At 40.7% G+C, this 24,006-nt stretch overlaps 1 protein-coding gene across 3 annotated transcripts in view; it reads right to left on the reverse strand.

Moving 5' to 3' along the window:
• Window positions 1–3,041: 3,041 nt before the first annotated feature.
• Window positions 3,042–24,006, reverse strand: part of PCCA (propionyl-CoA carboxylase subunit alpha) — a 357,755-nt gene continuing 336,790 nt past the window's right edge. For 2 of the 3 annotated variants that reach the window (XM_044429576.1, XM_044429577.1), the window contains exons 22-24: window positions 22,854–22,994; window positions 9,068–9,145; window positions 3,042–3,399 (exon numbers count right to left, since the gene is read on the reverse strand). In XM_044429576.1, the coding sequence (XP_044285511.1) occupies window positions 3,331–3,399; window positions 9,068–9,145; window positions 22,854–22,994 (288 nt within the window). In that variant the 3' untranslated portion in view covers window positions 3,042–3,330. Of the gene's footprint in view, window positions 3,400–8,539; window positions 8,705–9,067; window positions 9,146–22,853; window positions 22,995–24,006 lie in introns of all 3 variants that reach the window. The other variant, XR_006414646.1, reaches the window with a different exon arrangement.

Below are 24,006 nucleotides of genomic sequence, written 5' to 3' on the forward strand. Positions count from 1 at the left end.
AGATTAGATGAGGCTGGGGACTTACTTAGGGGCACAGATTAGAGTCACCCCCCCCTTGAAGTTGAGGGGCTCCTCAGGGCATTGGACATTACAAAGATGCCAGGCCCTGACGGGTACACCTGAGAGTACTTACAGAGTTGGCAAGGGTTCTCTCATGCCCGCTGGCCTCCATTTTTGAGACCTCGTGGAGAATGGGTGAAGTTCCAGAGGACTGGAGGGTGGCATCAGTGGTCCAAATTTTCAAACAGGGTAGTAGAAGGGATATGGGGAATTATAGACCGGTTAGCCTTAAGTCCATTGTAGGAAAAACAATGGAAAGGCTCATAATAGAGAGAGATCTAGTGATGCTAGATAGGAAAGGGAGGCTGACAGCCACACAACACGGCTTCCGCAAAAACAGGTCCTGCCAGACAAACCTTGTGGAATTCTATGACAAGGTTTCGAGATGGCTAGATGGAGGGGATGCAGTGGATGTGGTATACCTGGATTTCAGCAAGGCCTTTAACAAAGTGCCCCATGATATCCTGGTGGAGAAACTGAGGAGTTTTGGGATACACCAAAGCACTGTCTGGTGGATTAGGGCATGGTTGACTGACCGAAATCAGAAGGTTACCATTAGCGGGAATCATCGGGCTGGTGGCCAGTAACAAGCAGGGTCCCCCAGGGCTCTGTCCTGGGGCCGTTCCTGTTTAATCTTTTCATTAACGACATGGAAGGAGGGGTGAACAGTCTGCTGATCAAATTTGCAGACGACACTAAAACTGGAGCAGTGGCCACAACTGAGGAGCAGGTACTCCAGATCCAAAGGGATCTGGAGAGACTATGGAAGCGGGCAGGAGACAACAGGATGGCGTTCAATGTGGATAAGTGCAAGGTCTTGCACTTGGGGCATAGGAATAGCTGTCATAAGTACAGGTTAGGTGACAAGTGGCTGGAGAGCAGCACTTGTGAAAGGGACCTCGGGGTACTGGTTGACTGCAGGCTAAACATGCGTCAACAGTGTGATGCGGTGGTCAAGAGGGCGAACGCCACCCTTGGTTGCATAGCCAGAAGTGTGGCTTCTAGATCAAGAGAGGTATTACTACCACTCTACAAGACTCTGGTGCGCCCGCAGCTGGAGCATTGTGTTCAGTTTTGGGCTCCTCATTACAGAAAGGATATAGCCAGGTTGGAGTCAGTGCAGCATAGGGCCACAGGGTTGGTGGCCGGTTTGCAGGGGATGGGGTATGAGGCGAGACTGAGGGAACTGGGTCTCTTCAGCCTGGAAGGAGACTCCGAGGGGATATGTTGGTGACATACAGGTATGTGAGGGGATGTCACATGAAGATGGGTAGAGACCTGTTCTCCCCTGCAGAGGAAGGCAGGACGCGCTCCAACGGAGAAAAGCTCATGGAGCCAAGGTTCCATTTGGATGCCAGGAAGCACTTCCTGACAGTTAGGACCCCGAGGGTGTGGAATGGGCTTCCACGAGAGGTCGTTGAGGCCCCATCGGTGCAGGTGTTCAAGGATAGGCTGGACATCCACATGGTGGGCATGTCGTGAGCGGAGCTGGCTGGTGCCGGAGGTCAGACTAGATGGCCCAGGAGGATCCTTTTGACCCGCTCTGTTTCTATGAAACTTAGAATAACCTTTATTGTTTTGTCTTTTCTTTTTCAATATCAATATTGAAATATTGATTAAATATAATGAATGGGATCTCCCTCCTATGGAGAGAAATACTCATTGACGGGGCCTCTGCCAGTTTTCAGGTATTCTTCTCCTTCAAGCCCATCCCATATAGCAGGTTCCACAAACCCTCCAAGTAGAATTTTCAGGAAGTGAAAAAGACTGCTGGGGAAAGATCAGGTGGAACATCGAGTTCTACTAGCCTGCTTGCTTGCATCTAAATCTGGATCCAACTCATTATCTTTTAGAGATCAACTCATTTTCAGTCTATAATAAGAGAGAGAGTGTCTGTCTGTGTTATAGGGCAATATGAAACCATTATACCTGAAAGTTGGCATTTATGTTAAGGAACAACCTAGGGGTGAACACCTCAGAGTTGTTCGGTTGTTAGAGTACATCCATGAATTGTGGATCTGTGTTTGTAGCTTGCAGTACCATCTCCAACCACAAGGTGGCAGATTTCCCTAACCAGTGCACAGTTTTGCTGTCAATACATTTTGAAGGGGTGAAGAGTAGGCTAAGGAACAGTTATGTTGCTGCTTCCCTCCCTCCTCCTATAAGGAAATGGAGTGGACAGACTTACTAACAGTGGACACTGACAGTGCATCATGGCAGGGATGGCTTCAGTTATATCAGATAGGCACAATGTGTCTAACTGTGACACCTGCATAACTTTGGTTGAAGACTGCTTTATCTAACCAAGGGTTACTCTAACCCCATATGAAGCAAGATTCATCACTGGTATGCAATAGGTGAACTTTTGAGTTACACAATTCTTACCCAGACTGGATGTTCAGGCAGGAAAAGGTATTTCTGGGGCTCGGCGATTACATTCCGGTCATCTGTGTCTACAGGCTGGTCTTAAGAAAATGAGTACTAATAAATTTGTGGGCTTAAAGCCAGCACTTCAGTTTATAGCAAGGTTCTCCAGCATCTACTAGAGTTGTAAATGTTAAAACTAGAAGAAGCATTTCTGCTTCTTGCACTATTCAAGTTATAAGATCCTTCAAAGTCACATTCGGGGGAGGGGAAGATAATTTTGAAAGCACACTATATATTAAACTTTAAATTTATTTTAATCATAATATTTTAATTGTACTCTAAAAGGCAGAGTAGAAATATATCAAATAAATAAATACTAAATTAATTAACTAAATTAATTATGAACCACTTCAGCCTAATCCATATATGCAGTGCAATGAGGTGAACGGAATGGGCTTATCCTTTTGGATTGCATGTGAGAACACCATTTGTGAGGAAGCTCTGCTCCAAATAAACAGAAAACCTCTCTGGAAAAGTTACACTCTCTGCTGTGCTAGTTTACTACTTACAGGGAGCATTCAGAGACAACAAAACGTTGTGAATAACACATACCATTTAAAAGGCAAAATGCTTAGCTTTATTGATGTCTCTCATATCAGTGGAACCACCAGTGAGAATTACAAATCTCATATATACAGGTGTTTATAAAGGAGTGAAATCTGCTCTAGAGGCAATTTTAATTTAAGTCTGTGCAGGTTAAAGATATGGCCCCTTGCCTCTTGTGCAACACAGATCATTAAAAAAAAGCAACAATTGTGTTCACATAATTCTCTTGCTAGCTTATCATTCATGAATGAATGAATGTGACATTAAAGTGTTAACGCGACTCTGGAAGAAATGGTTTCATTCCAGTTGCACAAGCTCATCGCCTTCCCCAACTGTTTCACCAGCTTTGCAGTACACGGCTTTCACCTGCAGAACAAAGGAAGAAAGCATCAGGACCCAGCAACACGTCTTTTTCATTTCAGTGGCTTTACAAGAAGAATAGATGGTGAATTAAAACAAATCTGGAAGCATCTTCTGGAATGTAATGAAAAACATTACCCACATTTTTGGTTCGTGCTTCCATTCCTCTCCAAAACACTGAAGGAATACTTATTTTGCTTCCATTGTTCACACACCCATATGGTCAGAATTTAAAGCAAGGACATACAAAGCAGGGTATCTTTTTTTAAAAAGGGTGTTTTAGATTTTTAAAGGGCTTTTTAACATATAGAGCAGGGGTCTCAAACTCGTGGCCCACGGGCCAATTGCCGGGATGGGCAGGGCACAGGGGAGGGGCCCTGCGGCCTTCAAAGCGCCGGCAGCACCCTGGCCGGCCTCCGGGAGCCACGCGGGATGAGCAGCCCACCACCACCACGGGGGTGGAACACTTGATGCGGCCCAGCCTCACCGACTCTACTTCCAGCGGCTCCCAGGTAAGTTGAGTTTGAGACCCCTGATCTAGAGTCTCTAGAATATTGGTGTGTTTGATGCTGGTTCAGTTTGTTCCTTAACTTTGCTGCTGTTGCTTCACATTTTCACAGCTGGATTTAAGAGGCAGCAACTGACTAATTCCATAAAAAAATCTGCAAGGAAGGATAAGTCTTACAGAACATATGTGATCACAAGTATGCTAGGCTAATGCAGTCTGTAAATATAGGAGAACAAGACTACAGGTGTAGACATGTTTGTAGAACATCTGTGCATATCTGTATGGCGCACAGGAGGGCTACTTGCTTGTGCAGTGTGCACACAGCCCCAGCTGAAATATGGAAGCAACCCCTTTGAGACAGCAGCAGAGGAGGATATGCTGTGGTCAAGTGGCTCTTCTCCTGGACTGGGCCCAGTAGGATGCTAGCTGCTAAACAAGTTGTATGGTGGCAACTATCTATTTTGCAACATGCTGTAGAGATGCTGACTGATCCATTTTGGGGCCGGAGTGGTAGGTGAAGAGAAAAAAAGATTTTATGAAGAATGATGCTCTAGAGTTATAAAACGCTAGGGCCCTACAAATGTCCAGGGCATGAAATTCTTTGACAGGGGAAAGCTGGCTGAGGAAATAAGGACAATACTAGGTCTCGATTCAAATTAAATTGATAAATGATCTTTGAAAGGAAAGAACAGTTTGGACAAAGCACTACCTTGCCCTTATGAAAACTAAGTAATGGTTAATCATGGCATCAGTTGCACAATTCATTCACTCTGGACAGTAGTAATAGCGACCAGGAAAACCATGTTCATGCTGACAGGTAAAATGGCAAAGCTCTAAGCATTTGGTCATTCACTGAATCAGTACTATAGACAAGATCCAAGGAAGAACTGGAGACACTGTTAATGGATAAAGGTTGATGAGGTGCTTTAGAAGACATTTTATGCAGGAATGCAAGTAGACTAGATATTCTTTGACATTGGTAGAATTTGCTAAAATTGCTACTGGATATATTTTAATAGAATAAAAGGACAAGCCCTTCATCGTTTATAGAGAAGTCCAAAACAGAAGTTCACATGAGGCTGGGTTCTCCTCTGGCAGAGCTACGAATGCCACTCATGCATTGTTAAAGGTTGTGTGAGCCTGTCAAGAGACTGTTATTGCCTGGTCTAAGAATTTGTCGGGCTAATTATTCTCCAGATTAGTTCCTGGCATGGGGACTGCAAATCTGCATGTATGATCATCTCATTGTGCACTGAAAGGAGATATGGAAAGAGTGGAGGGTGGGGGAACATGCAGGCTGGGGGAGGAGGAGGAGGAGGGGTGTGTGCATACCACACTTGTCTGGGCTGCCAGGTAATGAGCAGAATGGAATGAGCCCTTTTATCATAGATTTCATCCACCACTCTAATAAAGTACCAGGGAGGATGGAAAGGTGTACCTCAGGTGCGATCCGCAGTGGAAAAGAAAAGCATATACCAAAGATTTGGGTCATAATCAATTTTGATACAGAAGAGATGGCATTTTGTCACTGGAACATGTTGGCACAACCTGCAATAGATCAAAAAGTCTATTGTAGGTTGTGCCAGCATTTGAAGGTGTCTTGTGCCGTGCTTCAGGTAAGTTCCCACTCATGGGGTAAGTTCCCATTCTGCTGAAGGAATTGACAAAAGCATTAGATGTCCCCATGAGTTATATGGTGATTGAGGTGCCATTATATGCACATGGGTGGCACTGGGCTCCCCGGCCATGGAGAGATGGGTCCATTATAACTGCCATCATTGGGTGGGGTGCAACATTTGGAGCCCTGGCGAAAATGAGGTAATTGAGACCACAAATTATGACTGAATCTGAGAGTGAGAGGTAACGAACCTCTTTCTGGATCAAAGGTTTACAGGTACTAAGAATGCAGGGGTCTCATAAAGAGATAGGCTAGCTGAGTGACCTCGAAACCTAAATTGAAGGAGTGGCTAGATTGTGATTGCCTGACAACATGGAGCAATGGAGAGATTCCTTGTTATGAAGCAGAAGCTGTCCATCCTGTCTCTTGGGAAATACAGTGGTACCTTGGTTCACAAGCTTAATTCGTTCCACGATTTGGGTCATGACCCAACTTGGTTGCAAACCAAGTCAAATTTCCCCATAAGGTTCAATGTAAATAAGGTTAATCTATTCTGACCCCTACAAAAGTGGCCGTAAACCAGTTTTGGTTGCGAACCAAGTCAAATTTCCCCATAAAGTTCTGTGTAAATAAGGTTAATCCGTTCTGTAAATATTTTTTTAATCACATAATTTGAAACAAAGTAACAAAGTACAACGAAGTACCAAAGTACAGTACAGTACAGAACACAATAATTTACGTGCGGGGGGAGATTATTGTTTGGAGGGAGAGCACCCTCCATAATGACATTGGGGAGATCTCTTTCAGGGGTTTCCTCTCTTCTTTGTCTCTTAGCTGCAGAGTCAATTTTGGCAAAAAACCTGCACGTTCTGGTCACCTTCATTACCGCTCTGCACATTCTTTTTACCACCATGCTTGCTCTGCACTTTCTTTGGAGCCATCATTCAATATAATTATTGAATAATACTTTACAGTACTGTATGTGCTAACAAGCACACAAAAAAGCTTCACAGCAAGTGACCACAGGCCTGTCTGCAGCCATGAGCAGGGAAGATGACTGCGATCATGTTCATCACCTGATGCGGAGTTCGCGAACAGAGGCAAATTTTTTCTGAAATTTTTGGTTGTGAACCAATTTGGTCGTGAACTGAGGTGTTCATGAACCGAGGTACCACTGTATGCTTCAGCTTAAGTCAAATTGAGAAACAATCCAAGAAATCATCTGTTTAAAGACTAAGTGAAGTAGGATTTGTTGAACTGAATGCTGAGAGATTTTAGAAGAGAAAGAGCAGTTGTATTGTTGCTGGAGAGTTGTTGGCAGAAAGGGGAGATGAAAATCAAGTTGTCAATACTACAATCCCCTTTAGGCTCACGTATGCAGAAACCATGCATCTGATAAAACACTCTTGGTGTTGTAGCAAGGCCAAACAGGAGGAACATGAATGGGCAAATCTGAGAAACAGGCGAGAGCTGGCCATTTGAAGGTCTATTATTGCAAAGTGGTCTTCTCAATGCAGGAAGGAGAGGATAGTTGTAAGCATACTCATTTTGAACTTTGGGTTGCATGTAGTTTTTGTATGTGATATAGTGGTTAAGAATGTGGGACTGGGACTCAGGCAATCTGGATTCTAGTCCCCACTCAGCCATGGAGCTCAATGGGTGACTTTGGGCCAGTCACAATCCTGAGCTCCTTGAAAGGAAAAAGGGTGGGATATAAATGTAATAAATAAGCTACAGTATCTGGGAGAGGATGTTGAAAGCTGGATGGAAAAAAGAACAGTCAGAACATTACCCCTTTTGTGCCAGTTGTGGGTCATTGTTTGGTTTTTCTATTAGTGGAAGGCAAGAGACTGTTGAATTAGGTGAGCTGCCAGTGACAATTGTATGGGTGATGTTGAGTCAGGAAATTTTCTTGGGATAACATTTTGAAAGAATTTGACCAGAAAAGGAGGGCGCAGATGGAGTAGTAGGCTTGTTAAATCGGGTGGAGTAGAAAAGCCTGAGCCTCTAGTGATTTGGATACCCTAAAAGAGGATGTTGGTGCGTACAGAATGCATACAGGTAAGTAGTTGCAATGCCCTCTAAAAAGCACGCAGTTCTTGTACTCATGGGGGTGGGGGGCATCTGCAGTAGAGGGCCACCTGTGGCTTTCCCCACGGCATGGCATAATGATGCCAGCCAGAGGCCTTTGAAGAGGCTGAGATACCGGAGAGGTTCGTTGGGGTCAATAAAATCTTTGGTTTGGGAAGATTAGGTCCCAAGGCAGATAATACGGCTCTTCTTTGTGGTCTCTGTGACTCTCCCGTGCGGGTTATATGCCTGCCTCCAAAGCCTCCTTCAACATTCGTACTTGTTGTCGTGGGAAAAGACTGTCAACTGACAGATACTCAGACTGCGTACTGGGCCTCAAAGAAGCCCACGGAGCATATTCTTGTTCCCATTGCAGAACCTCCACCAAGCGGGCCAAGACAAACAGGATGGCACATTTCCAGGCCCTGCCTGGGAGCAAGCACTGCAGCTGACAGATGCAGCAGCTCAAAGCTGGCCCAGGCATACTGCTTTGGCTGCCCTTAGTGGAGAGCCACTTCTACTTCCTTTGCCAACTCCCTTAGCTAACATTATGGAGAGTGCTTCTGGGCATCACACGAAGACATCTGGTGGTCCAACGGTTCAGGAGTGGCCCTTCAGTGTCTGCAGTTGATATAATTAGACTGAACAGACCAAGTCCCAGAATAAGCGACCCAAAAACGACCAGGCTCTACCACCTACGAACAAGGAGATAAGGACAACTCGCTGAATCGCACCGCTGAACCTGAACATACTTCAGTAGCAGAATGATGTCAGAAACACTACTGTAGCTACCAATGCTTGAGCAAAACTACCAATTCCATGTAACCCACCACACAATATTCAGTGCTTCAGCTAAGTATCAGGAGGTGAATCCCCAGAATAACCTCTCACCGGAACAATACTATTATTCACAATAAAAATATCCCTTTCTGGAAGACCAGAGGTCATACCTGTAATTACTTCACAGTCTACAGTTTCAGGGATCTTGTGACTGTATCAAACCATTTTAAAAATTTGGCGTGGGGAGGAGCAGAGAGCAGATCTCAATGTGAGAGGTGGAATCAAAAGAACTGTGGTCCAAAAATCCAATTGTGCATGGCATATTTAGGAGATTTCTAATGGGTAAATGAAAACAGTTGAATATAGTTAGATGGCAAAATTACAAAGAAAGGCAGTATGATTTTTAGGGCTATTATTTAGTATAAGTCTTTTTAACTCAAATGCACTTAAGTGTATTGGATTGTGGCCTGTGTCTAAATTTGAACAGAATGGTTGCAGCCAAACCATTCTGAATAACTGATAAAATGCTTTAGAATCCACACCTTCATGTGACACCACAGCTTCAATTAGTGCCATGGTTTAAGACTTGATGCCAATGTTAAATTTTCCTGAAGAATAACTTGCACCTATTTTTGTTATTGTTGAAAATGAGATCTGTAGTCAAATTGACAAATGCCACAACACTTCATAAGGCTTACCTTGCCAGTTTTAGCAGCAACCAAACTGTTCTGCATTTTCATAGCTTCAATCACACAGATCTCCTGACCTTCTGCAACCTAGTGAAAGCAAAAATATTACATCAGAATGCTGTAAGACTATAATATAGCTTAAATTTCAAGAGAAAAATGTCCATTAAGAACAGAACATATAACGAAAATGGCATCTAATACCCTGTCTGCAGATCCTTTACTCTCTGGTTCAAAGTGATACTGTACTGAAAATACGATGTTCTCAGCTTTGATGGAGACATGAATCCAGATCCTATAAATATTAAGAGAGCAATCCTAGGTCCCTAGACAGCATCTAAGAGTTCATATGGTATTTCAAATTCCTAATTCCAAGGTTGAAGACAGAGCTCCAACTTCAGAGACTGGAACTGTAGCTCTGATTCTCTCCCCATCCCCTTTTCAATCAGCATGGAAATAACTGGTTTGGCTGTTCTCCGTGGTCAGGAAAGTGACCTGAAGGAGGGCATTCCAGGGAATAGAAAAGCGAGGAGACTGAAGAGCCAGGATATAAGTTGCCATGAGGCCTCCTTTGCTCCCTTTCCTTCTCCTAGCTGTTGCTAGATGGGTGAAAAGTCTGCCCAGTAAAAGTGAAGGTTGGGAGGAAGAGGAGATGGAGATCAACCACAAACACTGCTCTGTCTTGCATAGGATGACCATAAGCCTCCACATTTGGGGGCTTATGATCATAGTGATAGGACTACACCCTACATTCCTCATATTTAGGTAAACATCCCAGAGACCTTAGGATTCTGCAGTGTGAAGCCCTCCCTTGACCAGTGATGAAAAGCACAACCACCATAGCTGTTTCAGGCAGAAATGGGGTTTCCAAAAGGGGTTTTGTGTGTGTGAAGGGTGGATGCAGTAAGCTTTAGATCCACCAGAAACAGGGATCTTGTTGCCAGGACATGTCCCCAGAATATGGTGAAATTATGCCAGTCCTGGAGCTGGAATAGTTATTCCTCTTCCCATCGCTACAGCCAATGGGTGGGGATGGAGCGGTGAAAGAGAAGACAAACCAGCCAGGATCTCTGACACAGATTCTCTCTCTCCTGTCATCACAGGATCTCTAGGCTGGATTTTAACAACATCCAGGTCTCAGTGAGGTGTATGGGTCCTGACTATGAATAGGGCTGAATGCAAGTCTAGGAAAATCATGTTCTGGAACAGGGTGTCCCAGGAACATAAGATTTCCATTCATTCATTTGTTCATTCATTCCAAAAGCATGTTTTAGTATTTGGAGCTGTAAAGAAAAACTTGAAAGTTGTGTATGCAAGGGCTGCTGAAATCTCCTAAGAGAGATGACTTCATTAGGATAACCAGGTATCAAGGGGTAAAGCTTTAATGCCCTACATAGCTCTATGTCCTTCCTATTATTATGAGAAGCAGAATTATGCAGACCACATCTGTTTTCCACAGAATTTATAGAAGCCGTAGAATTCAGCACTCCTTGATACAGAATTTGGCTTATTTTCCTTCTAGGGCAGAATACAAACATGGCTCTGACATCAGCAAATACAGGTTTCAAATTTTGACCAAAACATGAAGTAAAAAAATGGAAAGTAACTTTTAACTTTAATGTTACATATAACTCTTGATAATCAAGTAATTAAGGTCTTTCGTAAAGGACATAAGTTCCAATGCAATTTGTGGATTTTAGTCCAAGTACAATGCAATCTGATACATGCCTACTCACTGTGTTCAATAGGACTTGCTCCCATGCATAAGATTTCAGTTTTAGGGGGCAATCCTTTGCATATTTAGATAGAAAGAAGCCCTACAACTCCCGGCATTCTTTCACTATCCACACTGTAGTTGCAGGACATTTTCTGGATAACTATACACAGGATTGGGCCTCGACTGCTGTCAGGAAAAGGATGTAGAAATACTTTCATATTACCTGACCTGAGCGAATGTTCACAGACAGCCAACCATTCAGGTAACTCACAGCATGCCAGTTCATTTTTTCTAACAGCTGTAATTCAGTTGTGTTTCCATAGTGGCAATACAATGATAAACTAAACCATACTTTTTACACAAAGCATTAATTGTGTGCTCATCATTCTTCACTCAAGGTACTTTGCAAGTGCTTTACACAACCACCTTTTCATCCTTCAGAGCCTTTCCTATTCTTTGCAGCCATTTTGTGGCTTTGTTTAGATTGAGGAAAGCTCGGTATGATCTATAAATGGTGGGACAAAACCTTTACATGTTTGCACAGTTCTGATGTACCACACTGCCACTTTGTGGTTGTGTAAAAGCATAAAGACAGTCAGAGAAAGAAGAATCCCATTAAACATAAAACATATATAAAGGATATATATATTTAATTATGTATGCATGCATGCATGCATATGCCTGGAAACAGAAGCCTCGGTAAATGGCAGGTTAAAAACTTATGTAGAAGAACCCCTTGTTGAACCACTGCAGTTGCTAGATCTTAACTAGTATTCCCTAGAAGATTAGGGGCATTGTGACAAATCTCTAACACACATTCTTGTTTCATCCCTTCCTATGAACCAAATCCACAGCTAAGTCTCCTGCTATACCACACTCATCATTTTAGATAAAACACTTCCACTCTTGCTTCGCCTCATGGATTCCCCTCCCAGAACACCTGTGTGTGAAATCTCCCCCGCCCCCCTTTCCTTCAAGGTATTTGTCAAAAACCATTTTCTTTTTGGTGGTTTTGGCTGGAATCTTAACCATCCTTCCCAACCAAACGAAAACCCATGAGCATCTGCTCATGTTCCTTTACATCCTTTTTACCTCCCCCTTCCTTTGTCTCTGATGCCACATGTGATAAGCACAAAATTCATCACATGAGGAACCATCAGAATGTTCTGCAAAAGATACATGCAGTGAAACAAAGTTGCTTATCACATGTGATGTTATATACGCAATATACAATATCGATGTGAAACCAAAAACAAACATAAAAAAGAAAATTTGTCATGTGTCATAACTGTCATAACTCACAGTTATAGCCCCGATGTAGAAATGCAGGTACTCTTTTCATTAAGATGACCTTATATGGCTGGCAGCCATGTGCGAATGGCATAAACAGGGCCACTTACCTATGTATTCCTATTGAATTAGCACTCCTTGTTCTAGAGAGAGTTAAATTCTGTACAGCCTATTTGTAGACTTAGCCCAATGCAACACAGACTTGAAATTGCATTGACATGGATGGGTTCCGGCATATTCAACTTCACTGGCCTATGAATTGTGCAAGCAGCAAACATGGTATCATGGCATTAAGGTAACTAATGAAAAAGTATCCTATCATCCTAATTTCATTTACTGATGGGCAAAATCTCTAGCCTCATTTTGGAAATGGCTTTGTATTTCCAAACTAGGCCAGAGAACTTTCAGAGAAAACTCAAGATTTTCCCGAGTTCTCGGGAAGCTTGGAAACATTAGATTCCACTAGCCTTCCATTCTTCCCAGCTGCCCTGTCAACATTTCCCTTCTTCCCCCACTCTTACAAGATATGTTTGGAAAAATAGGGAGGGAGGAAATCCTTTGCATGAACATGAACTAATTACAAGGCAAGGTTGAGAGAATTGGTTTGCCTCATCTCATTGGCAGGGGCTTTCTGAACTAGAATGTGTGTCTTCAGTTCCTAAATTCTACTTCATGGTTAGTTTGGCACTTCAACTCTGACAGCAACTTCTAAAACAGGGACTTGAGTGTATGCTTAATGCCTACATACATGACTGTTCACAGACCAACAGAATCTTCTGGATTTGGTTCATATTGTATGCTCCATTCCCACCCCCAAGCAACACTCTTCCAGAGACTCAAGAAGCTCTTCTTATTACCCCACAAAGGTTGCTTTTAAAGCTTATCCACCAAGACCGAGATTTGGCGGGTAGGTTCCTCTATGAACTGTGCACCCTTCACTGTGTATTTCTGCTTTTCTATGGGGCTGTAAACTTAACTATTATACAGGGTTAAACTGGGAAACGTATTTTAGAGGGAAATCTTCTAGTAAACCCTTGCAGAAAAATTAACCTAGTTAGTTCTCTACTTTAGAAGGAAACTTGTATTTCCGTAGATACCCAATGTTTAAATATTGAAACATTACTTCTAATAATAGTCAATTTGTTTAAAAAGGCTTTAGTGGAAAGTATCTTTTAAGCACCCACATTTAGTAATTGTTCTTTATGTCAATCCTTTGTAGCTTTTCCCCCTACTGTGCTGCAAAAGAGCAAATCCTAAAATTAGTCCCCAATATCTCTCCCTTTCCTCTTTCATTCATTCTCTTGGGCTTTGCTGATTTTCTTTCACTGTATAATTGTGTGTATCTTTTTGCCTGGCTGCATTATTTAAGCCGGAAAATGAATATCTAAGCGATCTCTAAAATATCCTCTTTCCTCATTTAAGGATTAAGTTAGGCTTGAAAAATTATTCAGTAACTTTTCTAAAGATATTAACCTGGAATAAAACACCCACATAGTACAGTCTGCAGTAATGAAATCCAGTTCTGATTAAAAATTCACTTTACAATTTAATTGCAGCTTTAGTGGTGACCTGAAATGGAAAAAGTATCAAATAAAACCCTCAGGATTCTTACTTAACTGAACCCACTGTAATCAATTTCATCCTTAAGTTCTTTTACTTCTAGAAAAGGCAAATTAAAAGCACAAAACAAAATGCAGATTTTCATTAAAATGGATTTTCTCTTCAGAAGAAACAAAATTGAAACTGCTGGGATTAAAATTAATATGAAAAATAATAATATTTAATTTCATTGTTCATTGACTAGGAACGAAACAGCATTTCATTCCAAAAATGAAGTGTAACATCAGGTAGTCAATGGCTTCTTGTATCACTTTAAAAAAAAAGATTACCATAACTTTTTACTTAAATAAAAGAAATTAGAAAATAAAATTTGGGTTTAGATTCAATTAATGTACTGTTTATACCAGAAACCTAAAGGACCTGCCTAGTCTTGAAGGTTATACACAGTGTGCTAAAGAACATGAGGCTTCTTGAACAAAATAATTCTGAGAAAATGGAGGAGCCAGGGAAGCAGCTACATTAAATGTATTTTCACTGTTTGCAAGAAAGCAGGGAGTACTAATTGTCTTCTCTTTTAGAGGTACAAGGAAGAAAGCTCTTGAAGAGAGTGTAGCCCACTCCCTTAAGACTTTTGTGAATCATCTGATAAAGACTTAATGATTGTGACAGGATGTCTTCAATGTTAGGCTTACCAAACAGTCACAAGTCTTTTTGATAAACCCAATCGGCACTGATGTATTTCTCCACTCTGTCTAATTGGTGTAAAGTTTGCAGATCTGAGTCTCATATCTTTCACCCAGCTTGCTGCGTCCTCTCCTTTGACACCAGGTCAAGGTTCACATTCGCATCCGATTATCAAAGTGGCATTCATTAAGCAGCAGCCTGCCTTGCACCAAAACGAGTTAGCTTGGAGGAAAGAAAGCTGGGCCCATTTACTCAGCAGATTTTAGCATTTTAAGGAGGCCCAAATGTCACACAGTATAGCTACGTTCTGAAGAGTTTCAGACGTCTCCAGCTGATGATTAATTGTGAGTGATGGGAAATAAAATCCAGTAAGGCCAGCTGCTTGCCATGGTCGGCAAAATTACTATAATGGATATAGGCTGCCAATTTTCCAGTTTTACTGGCAAGTCTTCCAAGTGTAATTAAGGGAAGTTATAAATGATATGGAAATCTATCAAGTCCCATTTATTTTCAGAGGTCTCTTTCCCCAGGGACTTTTATCTTCAAGCTTATAGTTTGCTTTGTTGTGCTAATGATTGCAACTACTTCTTATTTCTGTGAAAGACCCGTAAGAAGTTAGATCCACTTCCTTCACAAAGATTTAGAGAAACCGAAACCTTGTAAGATCATTTGCTTTTTATACTGCCTTTAAAAAAAAGTTGGGGCCTTGTTTGCTTTGTGAAAATTTCAAAATGCTGCATCTTTCCTGCCTTTTAAATCATACAGGGGAGAAATAACCTTGAAGAAATGACCAAGCTTTTGAAAGAAGGGGATGGGTTCACCCACCCCTAAGAAAAGAAATAAAATGTCAGCATTGTAAAAAGTGGCCTTTGATGCTAGGCATTTAGCAGAGGGTGGTGTTGCTCACTAATGTTGTTTGATTTGGAATAAAAGCATGAAAATGATGTGCAAGGGCCTAAAATTGGAGAGGTAAAGGATGAGTGCACCGTATTCCATTTCTCAATTTCATCCTTCAGAACCACAAAATGGGGGGTTATACAGTTACTGGATGAGATTTACGGTAACAGCTGTGGTTCTCCCACACAAGGGAGGACCTTCTAATGGGGTAAGGTCTGTTTTGAACAGACGGGGAGTTACAAAACAAGGTTCCCTGTTAAGAATGATCTCTAATATCCCTGGATAAAGAACACGAGAGCAATAGTCAGATTGCCTTTCAGAAACCCTAAACCCCACATTTTGCTGCCTCAACGAGACACACACACAACCTGGAGCTATTTTAGAAAGTGCAAACTGTTCATAAATGACAGGATGCAAATGCGAGAGAATTCCACCCCCACCCGGCTACTCTCTAGCCACTGTAAAGAATGCACAGGAAACTGTGCCAGTGGCATATGGCTTTCTACTGCGCTAAACATTCATACAAAAGACAGGTTCATCAGTCATTGGCATATCTGGGTAAAAAAAAGGAAAAAATGAGCTCCTGATGGATGTTATTTAGAGCTTACCTGCTGCTAATACATTACCAGGGCTGGAAACCCTCATGACATTGGAACGGCAGACCATGAAATACAGCACGTGCAAGAACATGCCATGTTTTCCAGCTTATCCAAAATAAAAAATAAGCTATTTAAACCCCGTGCCTAACGCTGGGCCTGCTGCAAGGAACCCTGGGTCAGTCCTACACAGGCCAATTAATGCACAGCATCTGCTGCACAGAAGCAGCACACGAAGCACTTCCGAATGATTTCAGCAATTAAAAGAAAACTGTTTCCTGCCTGTTCCGACAGCAACTGTTTCAATGCAAGAGTGAGCATCAAATCATTGTGTGCAGCTGAAAAAAATTAAGCCTCTTCTTTGTGGTTGAGGGAGGAGGAGGAGGAGGGTTGGATGGAGATTTCTTATGGTACAGGATCTCTCTTTTGTTGCTCTACATTGTGTTTTTCCAGCCAAATTAGACAGGAGGCTCCGAGGACTCACAAGGCCCTCTACTGCATCACCTTCTGGTGTACTGGCGCTCCCTAAAAAGATGGATCAATATCGACCCTGCTGACTTGTCTGCAAAAGTAAAACCCCTCCAATCCCAGTTTAGTAGACCATTATACTTTAGAGCACAGGTGCTTGAACAGAATATATTTAAAAGCCACACCGTGCTGCGGGGCGGGGCAGTGGCAGTGGGAAATACCATGCAGAACCTAAAGCACGAAAACACACGCAACCAAATGTGGGGTGTGGAGTGTGTGGGGTGAGGGGGGTGGATCAAGGTATTGCATCTATGAGTCAGCAAAAAGCACAGCTAGATTTTTATTTTGGTACCACTTTCTTTTCCAAAGGAAAATGTACTGAATGGAAAATTTCTATTTTTCATATACTCCATATTTAGCTACTTTGGGAGTAATGGCAGTAGACTGAAAGAATTTTACTATTTGCAGTCATTAGTGCTTGCAAATGATCACAAAATCTGACTACAAGTTTATTAAACACAACACTGAACATGATTATTCTTCATTCTCTGAGTTTGGGGAAACATCTTTTAAAAATAACAATGTGTTTAAAGAATCAGGGCTCTGCTTTGAACATCATGTATTTGCATGTCTTAAATTTATATCCGTCTACCAAGTAGCCATATGTTTGTTGAGGTTTTTTCTATCTCTGTGACTTGTTGGCATCAGACGCCTGTGTAGAAAACAAAATCAAGAGGAACTGGAGATTTGACATTGTCCAAATCTGTGTTAAATAATTAGTGCCATTTCCCCCTTCCATCCAAATTAATTTTGAAGCAGGAGCTACAGAGCTTAAAATATAATTAACGGCAATTAACAGAGCTTGACAGAGAATGATTAAACTTTTTATGCCACACTCCTTGAAAGAATGAATTTTGGTAGAGCACATCCCAGATTTTCTGACCCTTGATGAATCAAAGGTCAGTGACATTCCCTTGACAGCAATAAGCACCAATCATTGTACCCCCACTTATCCAAAACACAAGTGCTCCCAGAGGTTCCAGAAACATCCAGATTTCCCTTTGGGATGATGGGCACGCAGAGAGAATAAACACTTTTAGATCAGAAATATTGTGAGCTATCATGGTCTGCTGTTGCTGCTGCTAGACATGCTGTTTCTTCACCATACACCTGATCATCGCATTTGAAAGCAAATAACCCTACTCCTGTGCCTCTATTCTATAATATATAGAATATATATTTCAGTATATGAAATATATATATGTATATGTGTATATATATGTAATATATATGTGCTTCTGTAAGCCCCGAGGTTTATGCGAATTGGGCGGCATACAAGTATCCCAACTAAATAAATAAATAAATATTCTCTCTCTCCCCTTCACTCTCCTCCTCTGTGTGTGCATGCACGCACGTGTGCCTATGCAATAACTCAAGTGGAATTTGTTTGAAGTCAGATCTGTATATACTCCATAAAATTAGGGCTGGACATTTTCCCCAAAGAACTGAATGCCTATTTCCATTTTTCAGGCATCACCATCAACCTGTGTGCGTCTGCTTTACTGTGAGAGTGGCCAGGCACCTTGGAATTTTTAGCATGACATAAAGTTAACACCAATGCCCTAGAATTTCATTTGAAATCCTAGCTCCGCCTGAACTGGAGAAAAGTAAAGGAGAAATTCAGGATAACCTTCATGAGAGTGACAAGTGCAGCTAATCAATATCTGGTGACTATTAAACTGTATCACAATGCTACATTATTTGTAAAAGCTTGGCTTAATTAACCATTCTGTTTCCATGCCTTCCCCAGCTTTAAATGTTTTACAAAGCACTGCTAAAGGCCATGAGAATGTATTTCAGAATTTAAGAGCAAGGCGTTAAAAGAAAAGGGAGGAGGTTACAAGCAACAAGTAGTACATTAAAAAAATATAACCTTACATTTTACAAGAAATCAATTTCCCATGGTGTGCTTGTTGAAGTGAAGGAAAGAGAAAGGCTCTAAGTTTTTTTTTTCAGTTTGCTGGATTTGAAAATGTTAAAAATAGCCCAATGGCTGGACATTACTTGTAATTTCAGCAAGACCTATTTTTCTTCAGTTTTTTAAATTAAGTGATACAGAGCAGATTGGTGCTGGTATAAAATTAAATAGGACTGAATGCGTACATTTTCCATGTAACTAATATATTTGCATTTCCTTCTGAACTGATGTAGAATAAATTTGCATGTTTTATTTTGGATACTGGGCTACTAGTACATTTCAAAAATGTGGAATAACATTTCTTTCAAGTCCACTTTAAATTAAAATTTATCTGTGCAATAGTGCAGCACAATGTTGTTCCTAATTATAGCTTCATTAGACTGAAACATGGTTATACATTTTTTTAAATAAGCAACTATAAGGACACATTTTCAATATAAATTGGAACTCAGGACAATGTAAATGTAAACATAATATTGAGTTTTCATTATAAGTTATATTTATGACACAAATATCAATAAAATAAGAATTATCAGAGCAATTTTAATATCATTTATTTATACAGTAAACAGAAATAATTAGCTCATAAGTATTTACCCATTTCAAACTGTGTTATTAATACCTTGCTGTTAATGGTAACGTTCCAACTAGAAAAAAATAATGTGGAAACTTGACATATTTCTAGAAAATCTTATATCTAACAATCCAATGTACAAACAAATTAATCTGTACTAAGTGGATTTTTATGAAAATAGCCAGCACTCCCCTTCACACAAGCTACACACCTGTTTCACTGCTGAAATTCAATTCTATTCTCCTGGCACAGAGAGCATAATTGTCTCTGCACATGTGCAAAGGGACTTTTGAACAACTTCCGTTTCTTATTCTCATTGCCCTGCCCCGTGATGGTGGTGATGTCACAAAGCAGCATTTTAAATTTATAAACATTTCCAAAGCCTTCTGAGATGCTGTGGGAGAGGAGAGAATGCCTCACAGTTATGGGAAGCCAGCACACATGCCTCATCACAGGTATGCCTCGAAAATGGACCAAGGGCTATCATCTTCTCACTGTCACTCTAAGCAGAGTGATCATCTTCTGCTACAGGCCTACACGAAGGTGAGCAAATTCTTCAATACTAGGTAAAATTCCTCACAAAATACACTTTCCATGCACCTTCATGGCTGTTATAAGAGCTGCATGGAGATGGAATTCCACAATTTTAAAAAAAGCATGTTGCTATTCCATGTTAGGAATAAGTGTTAACCTAACGAAATGGCACATTGGGGTAAGTGGTACATTAAAGGAATCATTTGAAGGATTGCTTTTTATATAGAGATGGGATCCTTAATTAGTTCTGGTATATTAAAAACTGGGGAAATGGACACTACTATGCAGGGATGTCAGATAAGCAAATAATATACTTGTTTCAAATATATGAACAAAATCTAGAGTAGAAAGAAATGGTAAATTTGTACTCTGGTCCATGTATGCAGTTGATGAGGATACAGAGGCACATCAGAACATGAATTCAAACTCTACCAAATCGGCTGGCAGCCCTTTTGTTAGGGATGCACATTACCCCCAGGAGCCCTTCTTTGTTGCACAATGACCAATTGTACACAACCGGAGCTAGAACGCTCCCTTGGAATGCTGCTGACATATTAAACTAGGATAGGAAACAGTTTCATGTGATGACCAGAACACCTCCTTTTGAGAATCTTTTAACCCAACACCTTAACCCTGAACTCACTGGTCAGGATCCAAAGAACTATGTGGCCAAGAGAGTTCAGAACTTGCTTTTTCTCAAACAGTACTCCCCCCCCCCCCCGCCCCACACACACACATTCCTCTTGCACAGCAAACCAAATTTAAATCTAGGAGAGCATGGGGATCCTCTACTCAAAGAAAAATCTGACTTGTGGTCAAAGGAGAAATCCCCTCTTCACATGTGAATCACAGGAATTGTGTAGCTACTGGGAGCAAGGCAAGGCTGCCCCCTCCCTATGGCAGTCCGTCACTCAAATAGCAAAATGAACAGCGTAGTGAAGGGGTCTGCATGTGACTTTCACATCTCCATGTGATCAAGCGCCCTGGTGGCAAGGAAGCCTCTGTGCAGGCTTCTTCATGATAGGCAGTCCCCATGAATGGGAAGGGCGGGAGCTCGACTTGAATTCAGGTAATTTATGTGGGAAGGGGGCTGAACTCAAATTCTCCTCTGGATCTCCCAAAGAAGGTCCCACTGCTAAAGGACTTGCCAGTGGGTAATTCTGGGCTGAATGGGATGAATTCCTCAAGTGAATATTCATTTTTTGTGTTCGTTTGTGTAGGCAGCCTACACTTCTTTGCTCTAAGATAAACTTGGAGTAACTAAAAAGCAAGTAGAATTACATATAATTCAACAATTTACTATGTTTTCCTCATTGCTCCTAAGTAGATACTACTTTCAAAAAGCAAACTTTGTGAAAAACAAACAATTTAAAACTACCTACCTACAATTGCCAAACACCAATCGGCTTTTCAGACTAACAACTCTGAACAAAAACAATTTAGCAAAAATCATGTGTTTGAAGGGAGTGCAAACACAACAGACACCTTGATAACCTACAAGCACCACTATACAGCTGAAAACCCTTGTTAGGACTGAAGAAAGATTCCTGCTCGTCCTCTGCACCTCCTCTCAGAGTCTTCTTTTCATAATTATGCTGCATTCTAGAAACTACAAGCTTCCTTGTAAGGCACAACCCAATAATGCTCTTGCCCTCAAAGGAGTTCGCAAACAAAAAAATTTCTAGTACTCTCTAGTTTTAACTTTCAGCTTAAAAAGAGTTTTGCCATTTTCAAGTAATATTGTTTTACACCTCATTATATTATTAACTGGTAAACACTCTAGAAAATAAACAGGCTACTTAAGTACTCCTTAGGTTGTCTGAAAAGTAAAGGAGAAAAACACAAAATTGGGACACATTCAAACAGTGAGACAAAAGCGAGTGTGTAGGAGTCCCGTCCCTTGTTCTTTGAGGCTTTGAACAGCCATGATAATGATCCTTGTCTTGATGGACAGCCAAAACATGCAAGCTGAATTGTGCCATCTCACCGCTCATTCAGTCTGGATAGCTGATACAACCTCCTCTCCTTTCAAAAAAAACTTTTTGACATCAGTTCTGGAAAGGAAGGATTTACGCTAAACTCCCTTTCAACACCACAAACGTGTTTCTGCAATTAAAGCTGCCCAATTACCATTGACAAATCCAAGTCGGCAGAACATAAGCTTGTGCTGTTCAAACGCTCTGCTTCTCAGTGCCTCCAGCAAAAACCCACAGGCAAAAGGATGTGGGGGGAAGGGAGAGAGCAAGAAAGAAATCTCCGCTCATTATTTAACAACTTGTTTGGTATTGGACTGCACTTCTTTTGGAATGTTTGATTGTATGGGAAGAATGTTTTCTCCATTTTAATTTCCTGGCTGGAGGCCCATCCCGTCATGGTTCTACTTCTTCAAGTAGGTAAAAATATACACTAAACACACTCATGCAAAGATACCTCACAGTATCCTGTTACTTTACATTTGCTATAATGTCATGAAAATATAAAACATTTAGTACAAAGGCATGGTTGATCTTGAAATCTCTCTCTCTCACACACATACACCCTCACACACAAATGTATTTGCTCAGCGCTCTTTTTCAACTTATACTGCATGGAGGAAGAAGCAGAGTTCACATTTCACGTTGACAAGGCAGGCAGGGAAGTCAGTGGTCAGTTTTCTAACCATCACTGAGTTAATAGGAAAAGTATTGTCAAGGTTGATCAAAAAATTTAACTGTCAGTTCTTAAAACTCTTCTTCATAACTTGAGAAAGAGCATTTAAACTTTGAAAGGGGGAAAAACCATATATTTTGGTCAGCAAAACTCAAAAGTAACAAAACCTGCACACTGTTTCATGCATGATGGGCTTGGGCTTTCAACTGAGGCAAGATTTTTAGATTTATAAGTGCAATACATTAATTTTTGAGTAAACTCAACTTTGTGTTATTCAGCATAATTATCAATGTCCCATGGTCCCAACGGCATCCAAGTGCAAGTTTTAAAATTTCTTTTTGTAATTAAAGAATACAGTAGGCAATCAATGTTTCATATATTGCAAGAAAGAGGTTTTATTGGCTACATTTTAACAGAACTTGAATTAGCTCAGTGATCATTGGGCTTATCTCTTTCTTTTTTTCTTTGGTAAGCACTGGAGAAGGAATTGTGCGTAAGTCATTATTTTTGACACACAGGTGTGTGTACCTTTACACAGCAACATTACAAAAGAAAGTTGGCCTATGAGTAATCAGATTGTGGTGAACCTTACAGATGACAGTGCATCAAACCAGGTTTGCCACCAGATATACACAAAACAGATAAATGCAGTCAATCAGGACTTTCTGATGAGTGTACCTAAGGGACAGTCATATTTATAAATATATGTTTGCCATATTGATCAGTGCACATTTTAGGCATGCAAAAAAGCATTTTGTGACCTCCCCCACCTTCCCAAATCAGTGTGTGAATTGCCCCTGTGAAGACTATTCCTAAACTTAAGCCAATACAGAAAGAAGGAAACCTCTTACCATATCGCCAGGCTTGACAGAGACTGCCACCACTGCACCAGGCATTGGTGATCTCAGGATGCTAGTGGAATCTTCTGCTACCTTCTCTGGCATGTATTTGCTCAGCTCCGCAGCAAGCTTGGGCAGTACACGTAATTTGTACTTAGGAGACAAGAAAAGGGAATGGAGAGAAATGTTACATAAGCAAATACCATCAAAGGACTTCTGAAATGTAAATATATGGATTAATCAAGCAGACACAGTGTGTATGTTTTACTGACCATCACCCTATACACACACACACACATATATGTGCGCACATACACTCACACATCTATATACACATATTGATATCTAGCTCATGTTCTGTATATAATGTGTATAGTATTTGTCTTTTTAAAATACTGGAAGTAAACTGTGTGGAGAAAGTATTTGGACAAATTTACTAATTCAGTTAAAAGAAATGTAGTGTTATCCATAAGTTGCAAAATAAGGTTTGCATACTTAGTAAAAGGAGAACAGTTTTCTGTGTCTCTCTGTGTGTGTGATTAAAGGTTTTGACATAACTTAGAGCTGAATTAGTATAAAGAGCATAGCAAACTAAATCAAATCCATCCTTTTACATACATTCAGCAATTGTTAATATAACATTTTGTAATCTTTCCAGCTACCTTTCCTCATTCCCTCTACTCTATGCATCTTATTATCTAAAAATGCTTGTGAAATTTTAATAATATCAGAGATATGCATTGTGGTCAACTTTTTAAAGTGAGGGATTTGAAACATACCAATCATGTTTAGAAATTAGAGTGATAAAATCTGGGGAGAAACTGATAGAAGCAATCCAAAATGTATACCATAGTAGATAAGAAAAATCAAGATGCAACTCCGAGTATAGAGGCTAACTGAAAAGTATGAAATGCAAGGAATTTTAAATTTAATATTTTCCTCTGCAGTATAACAATAAAAAGTCCCCTTCTATTGTCCAGTTTCCCTATATGAAGTTCTCATGATTCTGGGAAGTGACTTCCATTCAAACAGTATCTCAAAAGTATATTGAATATGTTTTTTAAAAAGTTTTAAAAACCCAGTAAAATCAATTTTAATTTTCTGAGCTATGTATACAAAATTGTTTGCTTCTATATGAAATCATAATGCTCAAGAATTACACCAA

The sequence above is a fragment of the Varanus komodoensis genome, unplaced genomic scaffold, assembly GCF_004798865.1.
Source record: "Varanus komodoensis strain SLA01 unplaced genomic scaffold, ASM479886v1 scaffold2, whole genome shotgun sequence".
Classification (NCBI taxonomy): Eukaryota; Metazoa; Chordata; class Lepidosauria; order Squamata; family Varanidae; genus Varanus; species Varanus komodoensis.